This window comes from Cotesia typhae, unplaced genomic scaffold (genome assembly GCF_013202065.1).
Source record: "Cotesia typhae breed Kobodo isofemale line unplaced genomic scaffold, CoteBio_Ctyphae scaffold_152, whole genome shotgun sequence".
NCBI classification, from domain to species: domain Eukaryota; kingdom Metazoa; phylum Arthropoda; class Insecta; order Hymenoptera; family Braconidae; genus Cotesia; species Cotesia typhae.
This window is the reverse complement of record NW_027423776.1, coordinates 10,183,428-10,199,339: the sequence shown is the minus strand read 5'-3', so window position 1 is coordinate 10,199,339 and position 15,912 is coordinate 10,183,428. Positions and strand designations below refer to the sequence as shown.

The 15,912-nt window shown below is 36.5% G+C and overlaps 1 protein-coding gene across 3 annotated transcripts in view; it reads right to left on the bottom strand.

The window, feature by feature from the left end:
- Positions 1-15,912, bottom strand: part of Fife (regulating synaptic membrane exocytosis protein fife) — a 96,249-nt gene that overhangs the window by 61,588 nt on the left and 18,749 nt on the right. For all 3 annotated transcript variants that reach the window (XM_074256213.1, XM_074256215.1, XM_074256214.1), the window contains 2 exons: positions 12,596-13,142; positions 2,641-2,743 (listed from right to left, as the gene is read on the bottom strand). In XM_074256213.1, the coding sequence (XP_074112314.1) occupies positions 2,641-2,743; positions 12,596-12,631 (139 nt within the window). In that variant the 5' untranslated portion in view covers positions 12,632-13,142. The remainder of the gene's footprint in view (positions 1-2,640; positions 2,744-12,595; positions 13,143-15,912) is intronic.

Sequence of the window (15,912 nt, the reverse complement as noted above, 5' to 3'; positions counted from 1 at the left end):
GGGATACATTTTAAAATGTAATTCTGTTGGATCGAATAGAATTACCGACAATGGAAATACTGGAGAATAATAATGATAAATACAAAATAAAATATAACCCACAGTAAAATAAAGATGAGAAGGGAGTAAAAAAGTCGTAAATGCTTCTAGATATTGTTAAAAGAAGTAATAAGTTAAGAGATGTCATTCTGCCCGGTCTGCCACTTTTTTTAATCCTTACAACCCATAAAAAATTTAATTTTCCGTTTAAAATTACCCAGGTAGGTATTAAGCTTTTACTGGCTGTAATATTTCTTTTTTTTTTCTGAATTATCGTGATTTATTTTAACATAAATTACATGAACGAGTATTGACAGGCATTCTAATTGTAACTATTACCTTGTACAATAACCCCAAATCGTCACACCTTGTGTATAAACGCAAACAGAACCGACAACCATCTAATCTAAATAACACATCGTCTGGATTATTAATCACGGCGATCAATAACCTAAACTTTAATACTACAGTATCAAGAATTTTTTTATTCACAGGTATGAATATTTGAATTTTTTTTATTACACTAAAGAAAATATATATTTAATTGAAAGTAAGTATTGTTGATTTAAAAACATTATTATTTCACTTGCTTTAAATGGAGAATTTTTTTTTCGGAGTTAAACAAAAGTTAATAATTTCAACAAACATATTTAATTTTTATTTATTGAAAATTGATAATTTTTTTTTTTTTATCAAGCCTCAATTTTATTAAAAATAGTTATTTTAAATATCTCTTCGGTTAAAATAATATTATTTCTTGAATCAATAATTTTTTTCAGCTCGCAGTTAATTTTACCAGAAAATAAATCACTGAATCATTAATTAACTTTTCACCAGCAAAATTCAAAGTCCCCCGGAATAATATTTCTCACAAAGCCGTGAGATTTTTTTTTCCAGTCTGCAGTTTTTATATTTTTTTTATTAGATTGTCGGTAGCGGGGGTGCAAAATGAATTGGAAGATATCGGGTCATGTTACTCGGCAAGGTCGCTGTCTGAAACGTCTGAAAGTCTTGAGTCCAATTAGCACCTCGGCATAGTCTCTGGTCACAGTCTCCTGGCGAATAAGCCGTATTACGTAGTAAGGAGGAGAGAAAAAAAAGAGGATGCTCGAATCAAAAAAAGATGAAAGTTTAAGTAAGACTGTTTGCTGTAAGATGGGGACAGAGTGAGGTGAAGAAGGGTAGTTGGCAAAAAGATAAAGTTGAGATAGAGTGAGAAAAAGGAGCCTCAAAGTTTACCCTCGAAGATTTCACCCTTGGTTCTAATTCGGTCATACCTATTCTTCCCTTTTTCTCTTTCTTTTTCTTTATATACTTTTTTATTCTTGTTATTATCCCAAAGACGTTTTTTAGTTATAAGAAATATCTTGGCTCCGTCATTTTACGGTCCTTCGCGAAACTTTGACCCCGAAGTATTCAAATTCTGGAGGACCCTTGTATATCTTGTGAATTTAAGTCTCGGGACTTGGTACAAGGAAGAGGCGAAGGATGAAAGAAAGAACGAGGGACAGGAATGGAATAAAAGAACCGGCACGTGCCTGGAAAATTTTCTCTATTCTGATCTAAGCCCCGTATGAGCAATATAAGTTCGGAGCAAACAGACCAGTGTGTGGTTTTAAATGTATAGAACTCCTCCAATAAAAAGACGATACCGTGATAAATATCATCGGTTTATTGAATTTACGTCGCAGCAGCGCTACGCCCACTCGAAAGGTACATTCAAATTAAAACGTGCTGGAAATTTTCAAATTCTTGGGTAACTTACGTCATTGCCATCCTTTATTTTCAAAGCTTCTATTAAATAATTTTAATCTCAACAAAATTTATTTAGACTAACTGTTTTTGATTGTAGAGACGTTTTGAGCTCTATACTGTTCAGAAATAAAATATTTTCTTAGCGCAAACTTTCTCTTTGAGATATGAATTTCTAAAGAAGTGACAACGTAACACAAGTACAGAACTTTACAGCGAAAATTAATTAAAAAGCATGAAGCGAATTTATCAAAGCTAATGATCATTTTACAGAATTCCTATTGAAACTCTATAAATAAGTTCTCGTTACACTTCTTACTTAGATAAATACATTTCTGTAATAATAATTTACTAAAAAAAAAAAATTTCAACTTAAGATTCATTATCTTTTTCTCATAATCCCGTTTGAGAGCCCAATTAAAAAGTGCTATTAATTTTTATTATAAAAAAAATTACTGCAATTTATTTAAAACTGTCTATGTTCCGTAACATCGACACCGACATTCCGAATACGGTAAAATATACATCACTTGATCTATTGAATAAATTCTGTGTTTACGATGAAATATGCCCAGTTAAAAAGTATAGCAATATTTCCCTAAGGAAACATGAAAGCTAAAGCCGAAGCCAGCAGCTAGTATTTGCAGAGGAAAACAAGTTATAAAACAAATGATAACCATATTTCAATATCTGCATGTTTGCATTCTATTTGTTCCATTCCTTCGTAAACATTTGGATGCATGATATATTAAATTTTCAACGTTTCCCGCGGTTCTAAATAAATGCACCAATCTTTTTTATTATTACCATAGCTATTAATAAATAAATTAATAGATAAAGTTTGCTTACCATTACCCGTTACCGTCATCAACTGTCTTAGTTTGCTGAAAGTTGTTCCGGTGTCTTCGGGTGTCACTGTTTCCACATTTGATTCCGGCTGCGTCGTCACCATCTGTAAAAAAATTTTTTTTAAGTTAAAAATAATTATTTTCTTAATGAAAAAAAATTAAAATTAGTATTCAAGATAATTTTGGATATTATGAATTAAAAAGTAGATCATTAATTGTATAAAAATTCAAAAATTAATTCTGTAGTGATAAATATAAAAAGCTTTCAACTTTGTGAACAATTTAATTAAGTAACTGCAAAAAAATGTACATTTTGGTTTCAAAAACACATCAGTTGATTTTTTCCTTAAATCTCTAAAGCATTTTACGGTAATTCACAAGGACAGTGGTAACTTTTTAATGACCTGTAAGCCGTTTAAACGAATTTTGAATGTAAATGTCGTTGAGGTGTTCTAGACTAAAAGCCTCGGCAGAATTGGAATTTAAAATCGATAAAAAAAATTAACTTTAAATGGAAACTTTTTTTTTCTACAGATTAAACTAAAGAAAATAAAGCAATATCCTTGCCGAAAAAAAATTTTTTTTTTATTCGACAGGCCTAAAAAAATTCATGTTGAAAATTCTAATAGTTATCCCGGCAATATTCGAAAAAAACCCGATTTTTGAATCATCAATAAAATATTTGGCAAGTGATAAAAAAATAAAAGATCATAATTTTTTTAATTCAACCTAACTGATAAAATTTCATCCTGAAAGACAGCAATATTTATTTATCCTACTAATTTTATATAAAATAAAAAGTAACAAAAATCCTTGAGAATTTTCTTAAAGTTTCTTCAATAAAAACGTCTCCGATCTCACCGAAAAACAAATAAAACGAAAGTTCAATAATTAACGTCATCTAGAATCTGGAGAATCGTTGATGGCGATAAGACATAATCCGGGAAACTAAGGATAAAGCAAGAACAGTTATAGTTATAACTAAACTAGTAACTAGCAGAAGATGGGAGCCGAATGGAGCGAAATGAGACGAGTACAGATGAAGAGTCTTATCGATTTATCGAGGAAATGTCGATTGGGTGTGATAATTGGAGTGGAGGAGGATTCTACTAAAGTCCTTTACTTCCCGGCGATGCTCTCGATCCAACCGAACTCTCCATAGTCTAATAGTCTATAGCCTGCTTCGAATATCAGATAGTTACCGCGGAATTTCACGCATCCACGGTTTACTTGACTCGAAATGTTGACGTTTCAACTAATCGCCAATGACACGCACACTTGCTTCTCTTTCTCCAGCTGTCATTCAGAGTAATATCTTGATCATGACCGAGGAATTGGAATTGGAAACCGAGTCATTCATTATCGTGACTAATGCAAGGAAGGGAAACGTAAATGCCACCAATAGGTACGTTTATTTATTTAGAAATTGGAGTCTTTATTTTTCTTCACCTTATTTATGATTTATTAATTTAGATTAGATTAGAACTGAATCGTGATAGCGCTGATGAAACTAATCGCTCGAAAAATGGGATATGTACGGGCTTCCCTGGAAATTTATTAAACTTCCTCACTCGAGCCGTTATACGTCGAGTATAAACAACAAATTTGTTGGTAAGTTATGTAATAAGTAATAAGGGAGAGCGATAATGGTGATTACGTTGCGGCGCTGCCCGGATATCGGAAAATCGTGGGGTTTATTGGACGCTTTCTACGCAGCGGATATCATATAAATAGAGGGTATGCTTGAGGAATAGAAAAAAAAAATACGTGAGGGAAATATATAGGGAAAAAAGTCAAGTATTGGTGTGTTGGAGTCCCAGTGACTTGTCGGTGGAAAATTTGGTTGGTTTTTGCGTCGCTGGTGATTTTCGGCACGGAGTTGAAATGAGGAAGTTAACACTTGGGTGAGAGAATTCACGATGGGCCAGATAATTAGACGGCTATTTGCGGACGCCGAAGAAAATAAATGAACGATTGGGAGCATTTTTGGGTGCGATGGAGTGAGGAAAGGCTAGAGGCGAATATTCAAAAATGAATAAATGCGAGTGGTTTATTTGCAGCCCTGGTGGGAGCTGGATAAATATACACACTTGGAATTGAGGAAGATCAAATATTGGGCTGGGAGAAGAAGTAATTACTAAACTGGGTTGGTCTCGAAACATGTCAACGTGACTCCACAGGCCGGGGGCTGATGACGTAATTCTCATAATTATAGGGCATAATTAACGCGACACAAACATTCGTCTCCCGAGAAAGAGATTCAATTTAACCCACGCGAAAGTCTCGGCTATTTTAAATATTGCTCCGAGTAATAATCGCCTAACAGTGTTTTCAAACAATTATCTTCTGACGCACTCCATTGAACCTCTTTAAAGTTATATTTTCACTTCGACAAAAGCTATTTTGTAAATATTTAATGACATTGTTTTTCGGAATAACAAAATTATATTTCAATTACTATTATCGTGTATATATTTTTAGATTTTCCGAGGCCATAACTGACCAGTCAGCTCAAACAACTTTGAAACAGCTAAAACAACAAACTCCCGCGACTACAAAGTCACAAACATACCCGATTTATTTATATTTATCCGAGTATATTCTCAAAAAAAGCGAACAAACAAATCCCTCTAATAAATATTTCGCGCACGGTTTCTCTTCCATCAATAACAACCCTGTATTTTCAGCTTTTATTTATTTATCATTTGCAAATTAATCATCTCCAGTATCGTGTAAATTATTTGGCGTAAAAATTTTTCCAAAGTTCCAATAAAAAATTTAACGCTCATAAAAATTACACTGAATCCGAAAAAAATATCGCTGCAATAAAACCAATTTATAAAATATCAAAATCACCATTATAAAAAAAAAGCTACTTAATTTTAACTAATATACTTTTACTCAAAAAGTTATCTAATAAGTAAAAACCAATTTTAAATCTAAAAAAAAAAAGTCTAAGATAAATTTATCACCGATAATTCGCTCGTCAATCACCTCTAAAAAAATTCAAAAAGGAAATATTTATCTGGCAATATAAGTAGTAACAGGAAAACGATAGTAAGTAAATACTGAGATTAGATATTCCTGGCAGAATTCCAGTGACTTGACTGAATAATACCCAGGTAATAGGTACTATAGAAACCAAGTGGAGTAGTGGAGTAGCAGAGTAGTTGAGCAGTGAGAGTCTGGTCTTGGGGTTTAGGTTGTGAAAGGACCGGGTCTTCTCGCTCAGAGCTATTCTGGCAGCTCGCCAACCATTCTACTCCCAATTTACATCACCACTCTACCATTCCAAGATTGGCTTTCTCTCAGTCTCTCGCAGCATCTATCTGCGGACTGGGTCTTTAGCTCCCTACTAATCCCCATCTTCAGGATGATCTTCCATCCTGCGTTTTGTGCTTCCAGTTTATCATCATTAACACCAAAGATTAAAAAATATCCATCGAAAAATATCCATGAAGGTACCGACTTTTAGCTATCAGCAGATAATACAATTGTGGGCGCTTTGTCCAACCCTGAATTCCCACGACGCCGACCCAAAGCAGAGCAGAGTTATCAATACAGATCTTTTCATTGTATTGTGTCCCAGCCATTGATGTCATTACTTTGTACAGCGTTTCTTCTGAGATGCTCGTCATTTTCCCCGAGCTTTCTGCCACAAAGGGTCCTTTAATTTGGAGAACAAAGCCGACGCCTTCTTGTCGGAATTCTGATAAGCTCAATACAATTTTCACAATTTCGATCAGACAACATTATATCTTTTGTACGGTTGGTGCGTTAGTTCAACAGCTACTAGGCACCAGGTAAGTTTCAATATCCAATGACATCCACATGCTCACACCGATGCAAGGCAGCCTGTAATCTGGTTGCAGTGTTTAATCCATCAGGGGTACAAGTAATATCAGGGCTTAATACTATCCATTGGATGGTGATGGCTGATTGAACGTGAGCATGGACTTTATCAACGCTCTGAAGCTCCCATCAAGGTTCATGGATTATAGCTCCTACTTCATCAAAGTCGATCACTTAATTGTTCAATAAGCCGTTCATTAACTATATTAACGATGTTCGATATCATATCACTAAATTTTATAATTGTTATAGTTATAAGTATGATATTTATTTATCGTATTTTCGTTATTAATTGATACGCTAAACTTCTGTTAATTAATCCAGAGTCGAGAGGATTTTTGATTTATTATTTACTCAACGTGAGTTTTATTGGAAAACTTTTTCTTGGAATTTATATCTCAGTGGAAGGCTGATGCTTGATTACTTAATTCCAAGAGGGTGAGGCTGTGCTTCAGTTACTTTCGATTCCAAGAGAAAAATTTTTCTTACTGTTAAATTTTAGGGTAAACACGGATTAATTAAGACAATGGGAGTTGATTTTTTTTTCTTTTTCGGTTTATTAATTTGCTTCGAAGGGATTAGATTACTTAATTGTGGTGAAAGATTTTTTTAATAGTTTTGGAATTAATCAAAAAAAAAAATTTTTTTTTAGATTTGATAAAATTTTAGAAGCTTGAAATTTTATTACAATTTTTAATAATTAATCATGCCGATAAATGAGGATGTTAGTAATTATTTAAAATAAATTATAGAATTTTTTTTTCAGTGTCTTAATTTTAATTACCGAATATCATCACCAAATACTTAACGAGTCATGACAGCTAATTAATTTCCGAGTCTCAAATTCTCAATAAAAGTGATCACCGAATACTTAGAGACTTCCTACTTCAACCTATCTAAGCCGCGAGGTAAATCCATCTAGCTTAGCGACAAACAAAAACCAGAGCCTCGAATTTTAGATTCTCATAAAAAAAAATTCGGCAAAAATAGAATGTAAAAAAGGCTAATTGGTTGGTGCAGTGCTGTGCCTTAAATTAAGTCGCCTTCGATTGATTTACACCTATGGACGTATCTCGGTCGCACGCGAAACAATAAATTCTCCAGCGGCCATTCCGGCCACCCCTTGAATAGCTCTAGATCACCGAATACCTTTCGCCACAATCTTCACTTAGAGTGACCCAAATTGCCAAGTGATTGTGTAAGCCTTTCTTTTATTAATTCTTGTTGAAAATTGTTACCGCAAAAAGGCTACGCTGTCTTAATTATAAGTTTAGGATTCTTTTTTAAAAAAATTTGTAGGTACTAAAAAAATTTTAAAAAGAAAAAATTAATGTCTTGAACATAAATAAAAAAATTATTTATAAATTTTTATCAAAATAATTGAAATTAAACTATCATTTAATAAAATCAGTAGATTTTTGGCCACAATTATGACGGTCCATTTATAAAACGATCAGCTGGCAGTCTTGCGACCGTGACGAGACATCCAAAAATAACCAGACTGTCAGCCGCATATCATGATAATTTAATATTATTTCTTTCTTATATTCTGATCGATGGAATTATACTTTGCACTGGTGTTTTTTTAATTTTTTTGCGTCTTGTCAACTATACCCGATTTTATTTTTCGCTTTTTGTATTTTTTCCTTTCAATAACTATCGTATCATTTCCTCTACTCCGTCTTATCTCAATCGTACATTACTTCGAGGCATTCCCGCATTATTGGGTAATGTCCTTGCTCTCATTTCTTTGTAAATCATCTTCGAATCCTTTACCCCAGCATTTTGTATTATTATTATTATTATTATTTGTTATTAATTGCTCAGGGGGGTTTTCCCCGGAGTCCGACTCTCCGAGGGCCCAGCCTGAGCGCCATCCATTACTGCTGCACCACTCCACACAACAAGGCGGTTAGTGAGTGCAGCAGGCCAAATTCATTTGCCTAAGTAGACGCAGGGATCCCAAAATGACAGCCTTTTGCATCCGCACTGCTAGAGACACGGCTGCTGAACTGCAAGCCGGTATCTTCGCAAGTGAAGACACAAAAGACTGTTTCATCCCTCCAAGGACGCCGACAACCAAAACGACGAGCTTGACACGGTAACCTGGGTACAGTTTGCCAATTTCAAACAGGAGATCCTGATATATCTGGTGTTTGTGCTCTTCTTTGGCCGAGATATTGTATTCGGCTGGGGCCGAAAACTCAATGACATAAATGTCACGAGTAGCCTTGTCAAAGAGCACAATATCAGGTTTGTTGTGGTCAATCCGCCGGGTTGTTGCGAATGGTATGTTCCAATAAATTTTGGAACTGTCATTCTCAACAACCTGCGGAATATCTCCTGGCAGATAAGGCAGCACTGGTGTCTCATCGATACCTCAGCTATATCTGAGATGATAATAGAGTACTCGCAGGGCAGCATTGTGACGCTATGTAGGCACCTCTTGCCAGCACAGGACATGCCGACAAAAGGTGCATCAGCGTCTCCGGATGTTGTTTACACGTCCGACAGGACGTGTCCGGAAGCTGCGCCTGGAGCACCTTGCTACGGTATTCGAGAGTGTTGATAACACCATCTTGGCAGGCAAATATAAATCCTTCGGTCTCGGACATCAGGCCAGCTGACTTCAAGAAGGAGAATGTCAGCTGGGTGGACAAGCCATGGTCACGGACGTGTTTGAAATACACGCTGTGCATGGACTTATCCATGTGTTCACCGAGGAGTTTTTTTCCTCGGCTATCCTGACGACGCTCTTGAACTCCTTTTTCGGGAGTTCAATGAGAGCGTTTATTTCTCCGAGACCTAAGGTATTTGCCGCGTAGATTGCTGCCTTATACAAGAACGACCCCTTCCGCGCATTTTCATGACTATGAACAAATTGCATCAGGAAGTCGTCCTCGTCTGCTGTGAAATTGGCAACCTCGTATGTTAAACTCAGAACCAAACGATCGTGAAGCCGCTCCAAGCTCTGCAATCCTCTCCCTCCGATGTTCCGGGAGAGGTACATCCTGGCGACTGATGAGTTAGGGTGCATGCTCTGATTCATATTGATGACTTTACGGGTTTTGATGTCGAGATCTTTCAACTCATTTCGAGGCCATTTCAGGATCCCAAAAGAGTAAAGTAGGACCGGGACAGCGAGCATGTTAGTAGCTGAGACTTTGTTCTTGCCGGAAAGTTCTGATGACCAGATCTTCCGGAGTCTCCTAACATACTCACTGCGAAGAGTTGTTCGGACTTCAGAGACGGCATGCATTTGCCGCTCTTCAATCCCTAGATATCTGTACAACTCTCCGGCGTCTAATTCTCTTAAGACGCTCCCATCCACTAATTCGACATCTCCACCCGTATCAGAGCACTTACCCTTCGCCAGGTGTACGACCGCACACTTGTCCAACCCAAAAGACATTCCGACATCTCGTGTGTACTCTGCTACGATGTTGATGGCCGTTTGTAGATGATCTTTGTTGGCACTGTATATCTTTAGATCATCCATAAACAGTTGGTGAGTGATCGAGTATACTCGATCACTCGGTAGCCCCGCAGAGTACCCACGAGTTTGTCGGAGGGCAACAGATATTGGCAGCAGTGAGATGCAAAACAACAGAGGGCTCAGAGAATCTCCCTGAAAGACGCCTCTCTTGTACTGAACAGTTCCGGTTACGTGCAATGCATTTCCACTTCCTATGTGAAAACGCGTTCGCCAGAGCTGCATCGTACGTTGTATGCATCCCACTGTTTGGCGATTGATTCCGAGGCATTTGAGCAGATAGAGAATCAACTCATGTGAAGTTGAGTCAAATGCCTTACGGTAGTCAATCCAGGCCATAGACAGGTTGCGTTGGTAGTAGATTGCGTCTTGAATGACGCATCTATCTACCAACAAGTTGATCTTGCAACCTGATACGCCCTGTTTACTGCCACGTTGTTCGTATATCTGTTGCCACACAGGCTCTATCTCCTGCAAGATACGGTTATTTAAGATTTTTGTAAAAATCTTGTAAACCGCATTCAAGCAAGTGATAGGCCTGTAGTTCTTTGGGTCGGACAAGTCACCCTTTTTAGGGATGAGTACGGTTCGCCCTTCTACCAGCCAGTCTGGAATTGGTTCGTCGCCCTGAATGTATGATGTAAAAATCCGGGCCAGATGAGCATGTGTAGAAGAAAATTTCTTCCACCAGAAGATGTTTATGCCATCTGGACCCGGGGCAGCCCAGTTCTTGCTGCCATTCAGGGCTTTACGAACCTCTTGCACACTGACTGCAGGGCTCTCTTCGGCGATATCCTGCCGTCGGTGTTCTCGACAGAATGCCTCGAAGTCGTGCAGAGCTGGAGTATCCGGGTTGACGTTTGGTTGATCTCCGTACAATTCACTCCAAAAGGCTTCCACTCGCTCAGATGATGGATAATTCTCGGGAACAGCGGTCTTAGGTGACAGAAAGCGTGAAGGGTTGGATCGAAACAAAGAGTTGTCGATCAACCGCTTCAGCCTTTTCTCTAGTGACTTTTTGGAAGCCACCAGAGCCCGCAACCTGTTAAGAGACTCTTCTTTGATGACAAGAAGAGTACTCTTGTTCAGTGTGTGATGTCGCCTTCGAAGTTCTGCCGCCAGGCGACGAACTTTTGGCGTGTACGGTCTTTGAGTACTAACATACTCTATCACACACTGAATGCGGGAGACTTGTTTCCGAGAAATGTCAATTTTGTGTCCAAGTTGAGCGATGCGCAGCTTCAACTTCGCCTCGAAGGAGAGAGAATGTCTTCTCTCTATCGGCAGAAGCGAAGCCGCGGCACCGTAGACAACTTGGTTGACAGTGAGCAGAGTGGAGTCCTCTTGAAGCTGTGTGGGGAGATCTTCGTTCACCGTGTCGAGCTGTTGTTTTGAGTGAGTCATCTTTTGGAGATGCTCACTTGTCGACCTGTAAAGAGGTTGTCGTTGTCCTCGGAGAAACGGTGCCGTTCTTGGTGTAGCGGTGCTGGAAATGAAGGCCGATTAGACTGCCTTCTATTTGGCAGCAGCGATCGTCGATTATGCCGAAGGTATGAGGCGTAATTACGCAGGTGTTTGGGCGTAAAATGTCTGTGCTCCGGATGCATGCCACACCAAAGTGTGTGCATCCGGGCCATATACCCTGATACCTCCGGCTCGCTGTTCTGCCAGCACACCAAGAGATCGGCGCGAAGCTCCTCTATTATTATTATTATTATTATTATTATTATTATTATTATTTGTTATTAATTGCTCAGGGGGGTTTTCCCCGGAGTCCGATTCTCCGAGGGCCCAGCCTGAGCGCCATCCATTACTGCTGCACCACTCCACACAACAAGGCGGTTAGTGAGTGCAGCAGGCCAAATTCATTTGCCTAAGTAGACGCAGGGATCCCAAAATGACAGCCTTTTGCATCCGCACTGCTAGAGACACGGCTGCTGAACTGCAAGCCGGTATCTTCGCAAGTGAAGACACAAAAGACTGTTTCATCCCTCCAAGGACGCCGACAACCAAAACGACGAGCTTGACACGGTAACCTGGGTAAAGTTTGCCAATTTCAAACAGGAGATCCTGATATATTTGTCTTTTGTGCTCTTCTTTGGCTGAGATGTTGTATTCAGCCGGGGCCGAGAACTCAATGACATAGATGTCACGAGTGGCCTTGTCGAAGAGCACAATATCAGGTTTGTTGTGATCTATCCGCCGGGTTGTTGCATTATTATTATTATTATTATTATTATTATTATTATTATTATTATTATTATTATGACGAGTACGATTATTTCTTTTTCTCGATACCAAAGTCTCTTTTGAATTTTTTTTTATCGCACAAATGAATGATATTAAATATAACTTCAATTTAAATTATTTTTAAAATAATTTTAATTCGTCAAATGACGATTTAAAAATATTAAAAAAATTAATAACAATATTTAATACAATTAATTAATTTCTTTTATAAATATTTTTATAAATGAACTATTAATAAATATTTATAAAATTATTTGAAGTAAAAAATCATTTTATCCTTTAAAAAACAGTCAAGTGAAAATCGTTCAAAAAATTGACATAAGCTTTGACACAAATTATTAAGATAAAAAAAAAGACTCACCTTTTTCATGAAAGACATAACGTTTGTCGGCAACATTTTGAACTTGGAAGTAAAGTCCCACGAATTATCTTCGAAACTGACACGGAATGAAATTTAAAGTAAAATAAAGCCACGAAATATTGAATTTGGGTGTCTAGTTCGACGGGAGTTAATGCCGGGTGGCGGTTAAGAAGAAACCTCAAGACGTGTCAATAAAAAGCGGCCACCAGGACGACGCTCTGACGTCCCGTTGAAACCCGAAGACGATCATAAATGCCGGCGAACTAGATACTGCTCCTGCTCCAACAATTTATTCTCGGCTGCTTACTGTTTTTTTTTATTTTATCCTTTCTTTTTTTTTCACTTTTATCCCCGGACTCTTCGTGACCTAACGACACAGCCCTAATGCCGTACTTTGGTGATTTTCTTGCTCAGGATTTTGGGTCACGTCTGGTGCTCCTAAATGTGACCGCGTGAGCTGGGTCCTCGTAAGCATCACTTCCGTGTCTTACGTGATATTTTAACCAGCTTCTTTTATTCTCACCTCGGTTTTCTTCTCACGTCCAGTCTATCAACATAAAAAATATAATTATTAGTACAATAAATGAAAAACAAATTTTTTGCATGTGATATTTTTTATCACAAATATTTATTAATTGTTAATAAATTGCAATTAATAAATCATTCATTTAATTTTCAAATGTTAAAAAATTTTTTAACAATTAATAAAGTTTCCTAAATTTTTTTAAATATTTTTATTAGGGTGATAATAATAATAATAAAAGTTTTAATAAAATTTTAATTAAAAAAAATAACGATTTTATCATACGACGATCCTGGAGAAAAAATTTTTCTTATTCTCTTAATAATATAGATAATAATAATAATAAAAATTTTTAACGAAAAAGTTTGAAGCTGAAAAAAAAAATGTTTATATTTTTTTTCCAATTTTCAGATACATGACAGAGGAAATGTTATATCATATGGAAATATCAGATGACGTTTTCAGCGCGAAATCATACTGTACACTGTGAACTAGATACTTGATTCAGCGGTAATACCCAGTGCACGAGTATGAGTAGATGAGGATATGAGGATATGGGTTAGTGAGTGAGAGGACCTACTGACAGATAGTATTACGCAAGAACAATTTATTTATACACTTTACATGTTATTAACATATATAAATGTATGCTAATTTACAATTCGATTGTTGCGCTCGAGTAACATGATTGTTGTTGGTATGTTAACAGGCAAAATTTGTATGTATACATATTTGTATTACGTGTCAATATCAATATATTTTCATATTTGTAATAAATTTTATCATTGTTATTATGAATCCAAAATTAAAATAAAAAAAAAGAATTGCTCTTAAAATTAATATAAAACTGTAAAATTGTTAATTATTTATCGGAGTAAGAAAATTTATAAAATTATTGGACAGTATTATGAACGATTTAAATATTCAGTATATAATAGTTACGAAATTATTCACGATTGTTCCACAGCTTTTAAAAGTATAAATAAATTTCAGTTAAACCGCATTACGGAAGTTGAAAATAGTTGTTGCGATTATAAATAAATTATTATAATTATTGTTATTGTTATAATGTTAACAAAGTTTGTTTGTTGAGAGAATGTGTGTGTATTATTTTATAATCAAGATAAAGCGAAAATAAACAAGTAGGTGGATCTCTAGGCAGTTATAACAAATTGAACCACAATTCTCACGGTGGCGGAAATAAATTCATGGCATTATATATATATACGGGAGTAAATTAAGCATCTACGTAGTTTCCTGGGAATTTCTGCTCGTTATTCTTGGCTTACCATTAATTACAATCTGATTATGTCGGTGAGTTAACCTTACGAAGCTCCAAAATGGACCTTGATTTTAATGTCCCTTAATTAGGGTAATTATAATTATTAACAGTGTTGAGGCTTAGCTAGGGGATGGCTGTTGACTGTCATTATTAAATATTAATATTTATTTAATCGAGAGTGACGAATGGATGTTTAGGTGGTTGTTAAGACTGGATTTAGAGACAGGACGCTTATTCTCGAGGGGTTGATGGATGAATTGCGCCCCTACTCCTTAGTCCGGTGTTAGGGTGGAAGTGTATACAATCTATTGGTGTATTGGAGTCCCAGTGACTTGTCGGTGGAAAATTTGGTTGGTTTTTGCGTCGCTGGTGATTTTCGGCACGGAGTTGAAATGAGGAAGTTAACACTTGGGTGAGAGAATTCACGATGGGCCAGATAATTAGACGGCTATTTGCGGACGCCGAAGAAAATAAATGAACGATTGGGAGCATTTTTGGGTGCGATGGAGTGAGGAAAGGCTAGAGGCGACTATTCAAAAATGAATAAATGCGAGTGGTTTATTTGCAGCCCTGGTGGGAGCTGGATAAATATACACACTTGGAATTGAGGAAGATCAAATATTGGGCTGGGAGAAGAAGTAATTACTAAACTGGGTTGGTCTCGAAACATGTCAACGTGACTCCACAGGCCAGGGGCTGATGACGTAATTCTCATAATTATAGGGCATAAATTAACGCGACACAAACATTCGTCTCCCGAGAAAGAGATTCAATTTAACCCACGCGAAAGTCTCGGCTATTTTAAATATTGCTCCGAGTAATAATCGCCTAACAGTGTTTTCAAATAATTATCTTCTGACGCACTCCATTGAACCTCTTTAAAGTTATATTTTCAATTCGACAAAAGCTATTTTGTAAATATTTAATGACATTGTTTTTCGGAACAACAAAATTATATTTCAATTACTATTATCGTGTATATATTTTTAGATTTTCCGAGGCCATAACTGACCAGTCAGCTCAAACAGCTTTGAAACAGCTAAAACAACAAACTCCCGAGACTAAAAAGTCACAAACATATCTGATTTATTTATATTTATCCGAGTATATTCTCAAAAAAAGCGAACAAACAAATCCCTCTAATAAATATTTCGCGCACGGTTTCTCTTCCATCAATAACAACCCTATATTTTTAGCTTTTGTTTATTTATCATTCGCAAATTAATCATCTCCAGTACCGAGTAAATTATTTGGTGTAAAAATGTTCCCAAAGTTCCAATGAAAAATTTGACACTCATAAAAATTCCACTGAATCCGAAAAAAATATCGCTGCAATAAAACCAATGTATAAAACATCAAAATCACCATTATGAATAAAATATTACGATATAAAACTACCCAATTCAATAAATCTTTTTTTGACAATAAAAACATCTGTTCCAAAATAAAAAAAAAGGCAATGTAATCAACGTAGATAAATCTGCGAAAAGGAAAATCAACGAAACAAAGTAT